This window comes from Mixophyes fleayi, chromosome 2 (assembly GCF_038048845.1).
Source record: "Mixophyes fleayi isolate aMixFle1 chromosome 2, aMixFle1.hap1, whole genome shotgun sequence".
Taxonomy (NCBI): Eukaryota; Metazoa; Chordata; class Amphibia; order Anura; family Limnodynastidae; genus Mixophyes; species Mixophyes fleayi.
This window is the reverse complement of record NC_134403.1, coordinates 338,149,366-338,163,265: the sequence shown is the minus strand read 5'-3', so window position 1 is coordinate 338,163,265 and position 13,900 is coordinate 338,149,366. Positions and strand designations below refer to the sequence as shown.

General features: G+C 40.2%; 1 protein-coding gene across 1 annotated transcript in view; it reads left to right on the top strand.

Moving 5' to 3' along the window:
* The first annotated feature begins 970 nt into the window (after nucleotides 1-970).
* Nucleotides 971-13,900, top strand: part of CRYBG3 (crystallin beta-gamma domain containing 3) — a 164,694-nt gene continuing 151,764 nt past the window's right edge. The window contains exon 1 of the mRNA XM_075197033.1: nucleotides 971-1,638. Coding sequence (XP_075053134.1) covers nucleotides 1,202-1,638 — 437 coding nt within the window. The 5' untranslated portion in view covers nucleotides 971-1,201. The remainder of the gene's footprint in view (nucleotides 1,639-13,900) is intronic.

Sequence of the window (13,900 nt, the reverse complement as noted above, 5' to 3'; positions counted from 1 at the left end):
GTTCCTCAGAAATGTCCTTCCTGTACTTTGAGGCAGGAAACATTATAATAGTGTGTAAAATGATGCCCCACACAGTTTTGGATAGTGGACTGAAAAGGTACAATAAATACAATCAATCTGTCTATTCTCTATACAGCCAACTAGACAATGTATTTTATGATCACCTGTAAATAATGCGTAACTATTTTACATCTCTTAGTTATCAAACATCAGTCAATAAAACTTGTTGTTATGTCAATTTTATGATATTTTTTGATCACACGTGTGTGTGTTTGTGTGCCTGTATATATATATATATGTATATATATATATATATATATATATATATATATATATATATGTATATATATATATATATATAAGAGTGATATATATTAGTGACGTGTGTATATGTAACTATGTTCATATATATATATATATATATATATATATATATATATATATATATATGAGTGATATATATTAGTGACGTGTGTGTGTATGTAACTATGTTCATATATATATATATATATATATATATATATATATATATATATATCACACACACCCATAATAATAATATATAACATTCCTTCAATCATATCACTCACGGGACTACTATAGTTCAAATAAACATTGGAAGAGGAATCCCCATAATATGACAAGTATGCACAGCTAGCTCACACACTTGCTCCATACAGCAGCTGTGTGGCGCTTGTGACTTTCTGGCTTGCAGTACAGAGTCACACTAGCCCCTTACAAGTGTTTCTGTTGACATAATCTCCTTCTCTTTCCTTGACAATATAGTGTCTGTTTATTGCCTGGACCGAGACAAGAGAAAAGAATAAGAATATTTAGCAGTTGTACATGATGTAAGCGGAGCCTCTTGCTGGGTCATATAACATGACACAAGCTCCCAGCTGAAGGCTGCACCTCCTCCTGCATTGTAGGGGAAGGGCGTAAGGAGCAGTCTGCACAGAGGGCAGCCCTCCTAGTGTCTGATTAGAGTCTTTCCTCTGTGCCAGGACACATCACAGCTTCTCTCCAGCCTTCTCCTCCCTGACAGAGACCCATGGAGTGACCCATGGCTCATCCAGCGTCTCCTAGTCTCCTCTACAACTAAACTTTTCCAACTTTGTTTCCAAGAACCCGCGAGTGACCTCTCAGTCCGCATGTCACTACTCTTGGCTTGTTTGGGGAAGTCCTTGCTCATATCTAGGACATGACCACTCGCAGGAGACCAGGCTGGCAGGATGAGTTATCCAGGAGCTTCTCCAGGTTCTTCTCTAGGTCATCGTCCCAGGAGAAGGAGGAGGACAGTGCAGCTGGTAGTAAGGATTCAGGAGGGGAGCAAGAGAGAGGTGACAGGAGCGCGTCCCGACTTTTCTTCAGAACCCCATCCCAGGAGAGGAAGGAGAGCACTGACAGGACCGAACCTGTAGAGGAGCAGGAGAGAGGTCAGAGCCCATCCAGACTCTTCTTCAAGAGGACCCCCCAGGAAAACAAGGGGGGCTTGGAAAATGCACCAGTTAGAGGGAATAAGGAGGAACAGGACAGGTCCAGTGGATTTTCTAGACTCTTTTCCAAGACATCATCTCAGGAAAAGGAGGAGGAGAATGAAAGTTCCAAGACCAAAGGTGAAGGAGAGGACCAAAGCAGGTATTATTATTATTATTATTATTATTATTATTATTATTATTATTTTGATAACATTTAATTGAATGTTATTTTTTTTATTATGTTTTATGTGTTTGTTTATGTATATATATATATATATATATATATATATATATATATATATATATATATCATCCAATTGGATAAATAACACTTGTTTGCAAAGGACAGAAACTTTTTGTGAGACAGATTTATTTATTTTTATAAAGCAGGAAAACTTCAAGGCTTTGTAGTTCAGCTGGCCGCCCACTCATCAGCTATTCTTGTTTCTGAGTGAGCAACTACATTTGTACAATCATATCAATATACAGTTGAGGCACGCACATTACAAGTCAATCAATTGTTATTCAATAATTGTTCATGTGAATGTTTATCACAAAATGACTGATTTGCCTCAGGCACGTTACAATTTAGGGCAGGAAAGGCAGATGTAGGGTCATTATAGTCTAACCACACAGTTACTGTACACAGGCTTCAATCCATTTTAATCTGATTGTTTGCAGAAGAATTCCCTACATAGACACACATCACATTATTGTATATTTGGGTTATTGATAATTATCAGATTTCACCCAAATATGTTTAATTATTGAACAATTCAAAAAATAAAATCAGAATGAAAGACAGGATTGTATCATGTGGGCTATTTACCCTAAAATAGTATGGAGCACCTCTCCAAAAGCTGGAATAAAGCTGGCGTGAAGTACTTGAGAAAGTGTCAGTGTTTCAGCTAGCACGTGCTGAGGATACACTGCTGGCTGTAAGCTGTTTGTTTTGGTGCTGTGTTCTGGCACCTCACTCTGAAAGCCGTTCTGGGGGAACTTTTCTCTTGAAAACTTGGTATAGGTAAAAGTCCAAATTACCATGGAATTCCCTGGTAATCCTATTCATTTTTTGTTAAGGACATAAATAAGATAAGCCTTTATTAACGGGCAGCACGGTGGCTCAGTGGTTAGCACTTCTGCCTCACAGTGCTGGGGTCATGAGGTCAATTCCCGACCGTGGCCTTATCTGTGTGGAGTTTGTATGTTCTCCCCGTGTTTGCGTGGGTTTCCTCTGGGTGCTCCGATTTCCTCCCACACTCCAAAAACATACGAGTAGGTTAATTAGCTGCTATCAATAATTGACCCTAGTCTCTCTCCCTCTCTGTCTGTGTGTGTGTGTATATGTTAGGGAATTTAGACTGTAAGCTCCAATGGGGCAGGGACTGATGTAAGTGAGTTCTCTCTACAGTGCTGCGGAATCAGTGGCGCTATATAAATAGATGGTAGTGATGATGATGATTAATTGGGTGGCCTCCTGGCTCACAGCGCTGGGGCAGTGATCCATTTCTCTGGTCGAACAGAAATTTAGAAGAGGCGGTAGGGAAAATATAAGTGAATGGAATGTGATAGTTATACAATAAAGACAGTAGAAGAAGTGGCGGTATGACCTACAACCGCATAGCAGCACACTCATGTGTCAGGCAATTTAAACTGTAAGCTCCACTGGGACAGCGCTGGTGTGCTGTGTTATATGTTAGCACTATATAAATAAAGGTTAATAATTACTGTCTCTATTGTAAACAGGGATTTAGGAAACATTTGTTCCCATTGTCTAACATGCACTAGATCAGATCAGGCTAATTGTTGATTAGTTACTGCACGTTTAGACTTTTGCAGTTGCTTGGGTATAGCCCTCATTGTGTTAGAAGCACAGGGGAACTTTTGTTATCACCATTTCTATCTTGTCCACTGTGGCACAGGTGACCTTTATTTTGAAACAGCTAGAAAGTCTGTACATACAAATTGAAATAGGAGCAAGATAAAAGTTATACTAATGAGAAGGTAATGTATAGATTCTGTAACTAATAGTATAATATCCAGGTGGTGTTTGATATATTGCTATATCAGAAAATGTTACTTCATTGCTCAATATAAAATCTCGGATGAAATATTGAAAAAGTGGTGCCATATTCAGGAGTGTTGTACAAGATGGAAAACATCTTCAAGACTATGGGCTAGATTTACTAAGCTGCGGGTTTGAAAAGTGGGGATGTTGCCTATAGCAACCAATCAGATTCTAGCTGTCATTTTGTAGAAGGTACAAAATAAATGAAAGCTAGAATCTGATTGGTTGCTATAGGCAACATCCCCACTTTTTCAAACCCGCAGCTTAGTAAATCTAGCCCTATGACTCTATGATATAAACAGAGAACACTCATATGTGACACAGAATCCTAGTTTTTTTGTATTAAATCTGATGTTTTATAGGGAACCAGTTTTATGCAAAGCAGTAATGTGTGTTGTACCTCAGATCCATAACTACCCTAACGCTTTTGTAAAACACTGATAAAAATGGGGATCACTGATCCCTACGATAAATACTTTTACTCAGTGTAATTTTAGACACAGCGGATGAGTCATAACCACTGCTTAGTCTATTTTTGGCCTTGCAGGTCTTTGCTAAGTCTACAGTAAGCACGGTTACACTTTATCTTACAGGAGACTTACACCTATTGTAAAGTCTCCCAAATAACTTTACCCCTGCTAGAGCCACAAGGTACTCAGGCCAGAGTGGTTCACAGACCTCTTACTTCAGTATCAGATATCCATCAGCTTGAACAACAAATATTCAATGATCACAGATTATTTTCAAACTTTCAGCCTATCAGCAGCGAGAAGTTACCATTACAAGTAATTATGGAAATGCACAGGTTGACGGTTTTGTGACATTGGCAGTACTACTAGAGGCAGAGTCGTAACTAGGGTGGTGCGGGCGGTGCCGTCGCCCAGGGCGCAAGCCCAAGGGGGCGCTGCAGCCGCCCGCTACCTATGTCTGTAAAATCAGCCATTAACTTCCACAGTGGAATGCATGTGCGTTCCACTGACAGGAAGTTCGGCATTTGGTTATTTTCTGTCAATATCGCAATCAGCCATGGGAAATCTCAAAAAGTCTCAGGTTGTACCTTACGGCATCAAGCAAAGGTGAGACAGGCAAGGTTTTGTTATGTTACAAGCAGGATTATATTTAAAGACTCTCTCTCTCATATTTGTATATTGCTATCAAGCAAACATGTATTAATATACAAGTGAGCAATCTATAATCGCCTGCTATATGCAATTCTGAAAAGCTAACAGCAAACATATACAATGAGCAATATTACAAAAAAAATAAAATAATAATCTTGACATTTATTTCAACTTGGTTGTGTGGAATGTGACAAAATATTCAAAAGTGCTACCCACACCCCTGCATTAGGTTGACCACATCCACTTGGTAAATGTCACTCCCATTTAGATGGGGGGCGCCGGTGCCCTGTCTCGCCCAGGGCACTGAAATGTCTAGTTACTGCACTGACTACAGGAGACAGGGTTATTGGAGAGATTTAGCATTTAGGGATGATTCTTCTTTAATTATATACCAGCATTTAGCATGACATTGTATTGCACAGACTGTTTTCCCTTGGCTGCCATCATGATTACAGTAACTACCAGATGCCATACATTCTGCACAGTTTGTTACAGTGTTGTGCTCTACAAATCACTGCTCAGATAAACTCCCAAATCACATTCCCTTACAAGACTGTAAAAATACACAGAGCTGGGCAGGTTAGATACTTTGCAGAGATCAAGCTGTAAAACGAGAGTATTATTGCCACTGAGTAACACTTATTTGGCAGCCTCAGACTGAGCACTGGCAGAATGTTACTACAGAACCTTGTCATTAGTAATCTAGGTCTTGTGTAACTTGTAACCGGACAAGAAAAAGGAGAAGTTGTATTGTGGGTGAGGATGTACTGCTTACATCTAAGGGGATACGGCAGCAATTGAAACAAGAAGTCTGTCAATCAAAAGATAATCAATTTCTGTGCCGCATATAGGAGTATAGAGAGACTTATAGGTCACCTGTAACTCAGTGAGGCTAATTCTTACTGATTAATTTAAAAGTCATGGTAGCACAGTGGTTAGCATTGCGGTCTCACAGCTCTGAAATCATGAGTTTGATTCCTGACTTTCACAAACTGGCAGCTTTCACTGTTTGTAGTTGACAATTTTACAAGAAGCACCCATTATATTGGAAAAAAAAGTCTTGTTTTCAAAATATTCATTGAGCCTCTTGTTGACTAAACTAGACTTCTCAAATATTTAAGATCTAGTTCATTTCAAAGTTTGCTTGTCGTGAGGTCCTATCGTATATAAGGAGTATTGGTCTTTTTCTGGGTATACGTGATATTCCTGTAGGCCTCATACCACAAACAGGCTGCATTAACTCCTATCACTAAGCAAATATCTGTGTATCTGTTAGATTTCAGTTTAATTCTGAAATAAAACAAAAAAAAACATAACTGATAAATAGGGTATATTTGCTATAGAAGGTAAGAAAACCTTGTTTAATAGCAATTGTAGAATATGATTGAACTACAACTCCCACCGTGCTTTGCCATATGTTGCATATTGATTTGTAGAATGTAAGCGTGAACTACAACTACCATCATGCTTTGCCATATGTGGTATATTGATTTGTAGAATGTAAGCGTGAACTACAACTACCATCATGCTTTGCCATATGTGGCATACTGATTTGTAGAATGTAAGCATGAACTACAACTCCCACCTTGCTTTGCCATATGTGGTATATTGATTTGTAGAATGTAAGCGTGAACTACAACTCCCACCGTGCTTTGCCATATGTTGCATATTGATTTGTAGAATGTAAGCGTGAACTACAACTACCATCATGCTTTGCCATATGTTGCATATTGATTTGTAGAATGTAAGCGTGAACTACAACTACCATCATGCTTTGCCATATGTGGTATATTGATTTGTAGAATGTAAGCGTGAACTACAACTACCATCATGCTTTGCCATATGTGGCATACTGATTTGTAGAATGTAAGCATGAACTACAACTCCCACCTTGCTTTGCCATATGTGGTATATTGATTTGTAGAATGTAAGCGTGAACTACAACTCCCACCGTGCTTTGCCATATGTTGCATATTGATTTGTAGAATGTAAGCGTGAACTACAACTACCATCATGCTTTGCCATATGTGGTATACTGATTTGTAGAATGTAAGCATGAACTACAACTCCCACCTTGCTTTGCCTAATGCGGTATACTGATTTGTAGAATGTAAGCATGAACTACAACTACCATCATGCTTTGCCATATGTGGTATATTGATTTGTAGAATGTAAGCGTAAACTACAACTCCCATCATGATTTGCCATATGTGGCATACTGATTTGTAGAATGTAAGCGTGAACTACAACTCCCACCTTGCTTTGCCATATGTGGTATATTGATTTGTAGAATGTAAGCGTGAACTACAACTCCCACCTTGCTTTGCATATGTGGTATATTGATTTGTAGAATGTAAGCGTGAACTACAACTACCATCATGCTTTGCCATATGTGGCATATTGATTTGTAGAATGTAAGCGTGAACTTCAACTACCATCATGCTTTGCCATATGTGGCATACTGATTTGTAGAATGTAAGCGTGAACTACAACTACCATCATGCTTTGCCATATGTGGCATATTGATTTGTAGAATGTAAGCGTGAACTACAACTACCATCATGCTTTGCCATATGTGGCATACTGATTTGTAGAATGTAAGCGTGAACTACAACTACCATCATGCTTTGCCATATGTGGCATACTGATTTGTAGAATGTAAGCGTGAACTACAACTCCCATCATGATTTGCCATATGTGGTATACTGATTTGTAGAACGGAAGCAACTCTCACATATGGTTTCAATTGTAGATGCCATTATATTTAAATTTGATTATACTAAGGAATATATTTATCTATTTATGTATATGTAAACATACAAGATATCAAAAGACAAAATATTGTAATTACTTAAATTATAGTTCTATTTATTAGTTTTATCCCCAGGAGCTTATTATGTATTTGTGTTATGATTTTGTGAAGACAGTTCAGCTATTCCAACTCCAAAATACACTGAGGTTCCCTCTTATTGGAGCTCAAATGATAAGGAGTGTTGGCGATTCATGCCAAAGCTCCTCATCTGCACTTGGCAACCAAACCAAGGCCTGGCAAAAAACCTTACACAAAAGAAATAGTGCTCTGGGCGTTTAAAATGACTGTCAGCGAGAATAACACAGCATGACATGGCACAACACAAATGTCATGAAGAGTGATCAGATTAATTGCAGTTTATTTCAAAGTCCCTCTTTGCCATGACAATGAACTTTTTTCCCAAAAACAACGTTTCCACTGCATTTCAGCCCTGTCACAAAAGGACTAGTTGACATCAGGTCAGTGTTTCACTCTTTAACACAGGTGAGAGTGTTGAAGGATACTAGGCTGGAGATCACTATGTCATACTGATTGAGTTAGATTAACAGACCGTAAGCTTTAAAAGGAGAGTGGTGCTTGAAATCATTGTTCTTCCCCTGCTAACCATGGTTAACTGCAAGGAAACACGTGCAGACCTCATTGCTTTGCACAAAAAGGGCTTCACAGGCAAAGATATTGCTGCTAGTAAGATTGCACCTAAATCAACCATTTATCGGATCATCAAGAACTTCAAGGAGAGAGGTTCAGTTGTGAAGAAGGCTTCAGGGCACCCAAGAATGTCCTGCAATTGCCTGGACCGTCTCCTAAAGTTGAATGAGCTGCGGGATGGGGGCACCACCAGTGCAGAGCTTGCTCAGGAATGGCAGCAGGCAGCTTTGAGTGTATCTGCATGCACAGTGAGGCGAAGACTTTTGGAGGATGGCCTGGTGTCCAGGAAAAGCATCAGGGACAGACTGATATTCTGCAAAAGGTACAGGGATTGGACTGTTAAGGACTGGGGTAAAGTCATTTTCTCTGATGAATCCCCTTTCAGATTGTTTGGGGACATCTGGAAAAACGCTTGTCCGGATAAGGAAAGGTGAGCGCTACCATTAGTCCTGTGTCATGCAAACAGTAAAACATCCTGAGACCATTCATGTGTAGGGTTGCTTCTCAGCCAAGGGAGTGGGCTCACTCACAGTTTTGCCTAAGAATACAGCCATGAATAAACAATGGTACCAAAACATCCTCCTGGGCAGGAAGCTTCCCAGACCTTAATCCCATAGAGGACTTGTGGTCAATCCCCAAGAGACGGATGAACAAACAAAAATCCACAAATTCTGACAAACTCCAAGCATTGATTAGACAAGAATGGGCGGCCATCAGTCAGTATGTGGCCCAGGAGTTGATTGACAGCATGCCAGGGGGAATTGCAGAGGTCTTCAAAAAGAAGGGTCAACACTGCAAATATTGACTCTTTGCATAAACTTAATGTAATTGTCAATAAAAGCCTTTGACACTTATGAAATTCTTGTAACTTTACTCCATTATATCACAGCAATATCTGACAAAAAGGTCTAAAAACACTGAAGCAGCAATACTTGTGTCATGTCCCTTATTTATAAGTTCCATCCTGCTCGAAAGCACCAGCATTCTTAGAAGCGATTAACTACTGGGAAGATACACAGTACTAAAGCAAGTCTGGTTACTAACAAACTTACAATCTGTATGAAAATAGGAGTTTGATGCATGAAAGTTTTTTCAATGACAGCAGTAAGAGAAGTGTCGCTATGGAATTTACAGGCATCATATGAATAAATGTTTATGATGATGATCAAGATGTGTTTGTGTGTGTGTGTGTGTGTGTGTGTGTGTATTGTACAAAGCATGAAGGGACATAGTGTAGCATTTTTAAAGTCAATTCAATAAAAATAATCAGGATAAATACTGTGTGTGTAGGTAAATGAAATAGATGCTTATCTGTGTGATGATCTTGAATAACTTCTTAAGCACAATGATGTTGTGCAATTGATTTTGATGGGAGTGTTGGGCCTAGGTATAGCTTCCATATTGGTGTCATCACTGACTACAGCTTGCAAAGAGCTGGGTTATATCATTCAGGAGTTTCAAAAGTAAGTCCCACATAATTAGTTGTTTGGCTGTTATACATATTGAAACCACTAACTTATACATGGGAGTGATTTGGGTCATTTAGCATATGTAGCTATTTTCAAGGTATACATAAACTGTAGTCTGTTGCACAGGCCCTGGGCTTCTGAGGGGGAACAGACATGTCAAGATTTTTCATTTAAGAGAAGTTTGCACCAAGCGCATTTTGATAAACTGTTAGCTGGGTCTGCACATAACTCACCTCAGCTTGAGCTAGAGATTCAATGAGAGAGTCCTACAACATGTCCAGCTGCATGCAGAGGAGTGTAACATCATATGAGATAGGTCTTGAGAGAGTCCTACAACATGTCTGGCTGCATGCAGAGGAGTGACAACACCATCTTAGATAAGCCTTGGGAGAGTCCTACAACATGTCTGGCTGCATGCAGAGGAGTGTAACACCATATGAGATAGGTCTTGAGAGAGTCCTACAACATGTCTGGCTGCATGCAGAGGAGTGTAACATCATATGAGATAGGTCTTGAGAGAGTCCTACAACATGTCTGGCTGCATGCAGAGGAGTGACAACACCATCTGAGATAGGCCTTGAGAGAGTCCTACAACATTTCCGGCTGGATGCAGAGGAGTGACAACACCATCTGAGATAGTCCTTGAGAGAGTCCTACAACATGTCCGGCTGGATGCAGAGGAGTGTAACACCATCTGAGATAGGCCTTGAGAGAGTCCTAGGACATGTCCGGCTGGATGCAGAGGAGTGTAACACCATCTGAGATAGGCCTTGAGAGAGTCCTACAACATGTCCGGCTGCATGCAGGGGAGTGTAACACCATCTGAGATAGTCCTTGAGTGAGTCCTACAACATGTCCGGCTGCATGCAGGGGAGTGTAACACCATCTGAGATAGTCCTTGAGAGAGTCCAAGGACATGTCTGGCTGGATGCAGGGGAGTGTAACACCATCTGAGATAGGCCTTGAGAGAGTCCTACAACATGTCCGGCTGGATGCAGAGGAGTGACAACACCATCTGAGATAGGCCTTGAGAGAGTCCTACAACATTTCCGGCTGGATGCAGAGGAGTGACAACACCATCTGAGATAGTCCTTGAGAGAGTCCTACAACATGTCCGGCTGGATGCAGAGGAGTGTAACACCATCTGAGATAGGCCTTGAGAGAGTCCTAGGACATGTCTGGCTGGATGCAGAGGAGTGTAACACCATCTGAGATAGTCCTTGAGTGAGTCCTACAACATGTCCGGCTGCATGCAGGGGAGTGTAACACCATCTGAGATAGTCCTTGAGAGAGTCCAAGGACATGTCTGGCTGGATGCAGGGGAGTGTAACACCATCTGAGATAGGCCTTGAGAGAGTCCTACAACATGTCCGGCTGGATGCAGAGGAGTGACAACACCATCTGAGATAGTCCTTGAGAGAGTCCAAGGACATGTCTGGCTGGATGCAGGGGAGTGTAACACCATCTGAGATAGGGTTTGAGAGAGTCCTAGGACATGTCTGGCTGGATACAGAGAAGTGAAACCAGAAGGGGTGTAGCTTCCACTGTGGGCAGTAGGTATCCCCCTTCCTAAAATGTAATTACTGAAGTTGAGGTGAGTGGTCAGATATTACTCTAGAAAAAAATATAAAATATTGGGCATCTGATAATATAATAGAAGACTATGGAACTCTTGTGTGAGTTATGATCATCCCAGGATACGTGCACCCATAATATTATTTTGTACATACAAATAACACATAAACGTTCATTATAACTAACATAAACCACCCACACACTGCCAGAGGCCAAAAATTCAAACTAATGTAACCAGAACTGTCCTGTTCCTCTCAAACCTGGGCACAAGAAGGGAAATCACAGCTACTACCCACCAGTGAATTGGCCAATACAAAGAACTGATATAAAAAAAAACAATAACAGGGAATCTTCTAAATGCAGCGTGTGGTCTGTTAGCGCAGTGATAGTACTTTAGAACTAACAGAGCCACAACATTGTTGTAGTTATAAACTCCAATAAGTCCCAAGGCACAAGGTTATACATAGACGTGTGAGAGGGAGGCCATAACACATGTCCTCTGTGTGACATAGAAATACAAGCTCTACAAATGTCTTATAAGGGGGACTCTCTCATCATCAGCAAACCATAATAGTCAGGTATGTTATTACAGAGCTTGCAAAGACAGGGACTGCAAATCACCCAGGCTCAGCCAGGTTTCGATTTCTCGAATGTAGCAACACTAAATAGGTGGTGCAGACGAGTCTTACCCGCCGGCACAACGGTCTGGTATACTTGTTCTGGGTATGCTGCACCGCATTGGTACACACATACCATGATGGAAGAGGATCAGAGACCAAAACTTAGTATGGTCAGGTTTGGAATCTACGGAGGACCAATAAACTCTAAGCTCTGTAGGTTATTTGCCGACTTCGATCCAATCACTTTAAAAAAAAAAGGGAAAAGGTTCCCTCATCAATTGCTGCTTGGGGAGACACCAAGAGCCTGATTCATTATCTTAAATGAAGAGGTATCTTATTTCAGTCTCCTGGACAAAACCATGTTACAATACAAGGGGTGCAAACTAGTTTTCTGTTTTCAACATAAGTTAAATACTGACTGTTTTTTCATGTAGCACACAAATATCAACTTTAAATTTCAGTGTACAAATAAGCTATCAAGTATGTGTGTGCTACATGAAAAAACAGTCAGTATTTAACTTATGTGCAAAACAGAAAACTAGTTTGCACCCCTTGCATTGTAACATGGTTTTGTCCAGGGGACTGAAATAAGATACCTCTTCATTTAAGATCCTTAATGAATCAGGCCCCAAGTGAAGTGGACTCTCCCTTTATTGGTAACAGTTAAACCAGTCCATCACCCAGTATAGAACCATCACTTTTTTAAGCTACAGGATTATGATTTGTTACCATACATTTTTAATGCCTGGCTAAGAAAAGTATAAAGCTCCTTGTGTGTTCCCTTGGAACAACGGTACATAATAAATGAATCAGGAAGTTCTTTTGGGTTAATGCATCACAGAAATGTAATTTTGTAAATACAGACATATGTTTCACATGTATTATGAAAATGTAACACAACCACAAAACATACAGCTCACAGGGATCTTATTCCCTTATGTGCAGGGAACATTTGTGGCTTTAAGCGACTGCTAAATTCTAGGCCTGAACCCCTTATAAGAGCTGACTGGGTCTCTACAGCATTAGGAACAAAATGTGGGTTTTGCTAATATTAGTACATTGTGGCTGTGAGGCTCCAGCTGCTCCGAATCTGCTAAAACAAATGCAATACATTTATTTTTAACCGGGCATACAGATCGCTATAGTGAACACAAATTAAAATCACATGTAATAGAATAAAGAATAAAATAAAGTCAACATGTTTTTTTTTGTCAAGAAAATGCCATTGATTGCAGTGTAAACTCTGATTTCCTAGTAAACCTTTCAGTTTTATGAAGTGTTAATTGCTTTAAACCTGTTCTGCGAATGTTTTTGATAATTGCTTAGATCACGCTGTATCCCAAGTTGTGGTGTACTACATTGGTAGAGGACATTTTTGTTGTGTAAATACTTTGTATTATTGGTGATTGCCTTTAAAAATAAAAATGATTTAAAGATCCACTCCGCAGCTCTTTTGCTCTGATTTATGGCACCAAGCCAGCGATGGATATCATCATCATCATCATCATTTATTTATATGGCGCCACTGATTCCGCTGCGTTGTACAAAGAACTCCCTCACATCAGTCCCTTGCAGTCTAAATTCCCTAATATACACAGAGAGAGAGAGAGAGAGAGAGAGACCAGGGTCAATTTTGATAGCAGCCAATTAACCTACGAGTATGTTTTTGGAGTATGGAAGGAAACCGGAGCACCCGGAGAAAACCCACGCAAACACAGGGAGAACATACAAACTCCACACATTTTAGGCCATGGTCAGGAATTGAACTCATGACCCCAGCGCTGTGAGGCAGAAGTGCTAACCACTGAGCCACCATTTACTACAGTATCTACGGCCTCCTTCTTCTTACAGTATCTATAGATCTCTTAAACTCCAGCTGTATCTGAAATGTAACCCTGTTATTGTCATCCAGCAGATTGTTGAAGTAGGGGGTTCACCACTATTTACTGACCTGTGCTATATTGTAGTTGTGTGATTTAATGCTACATTCACACTGTTATGTTCATCCTGGACTGAATTAAATTAAGTGAATGCCTACTGATAGCATGCTAGTCCACGTTTGGGACGAACAAAAGGGTGGTTGGCATGGTGCCATGATTACCCGTCAGC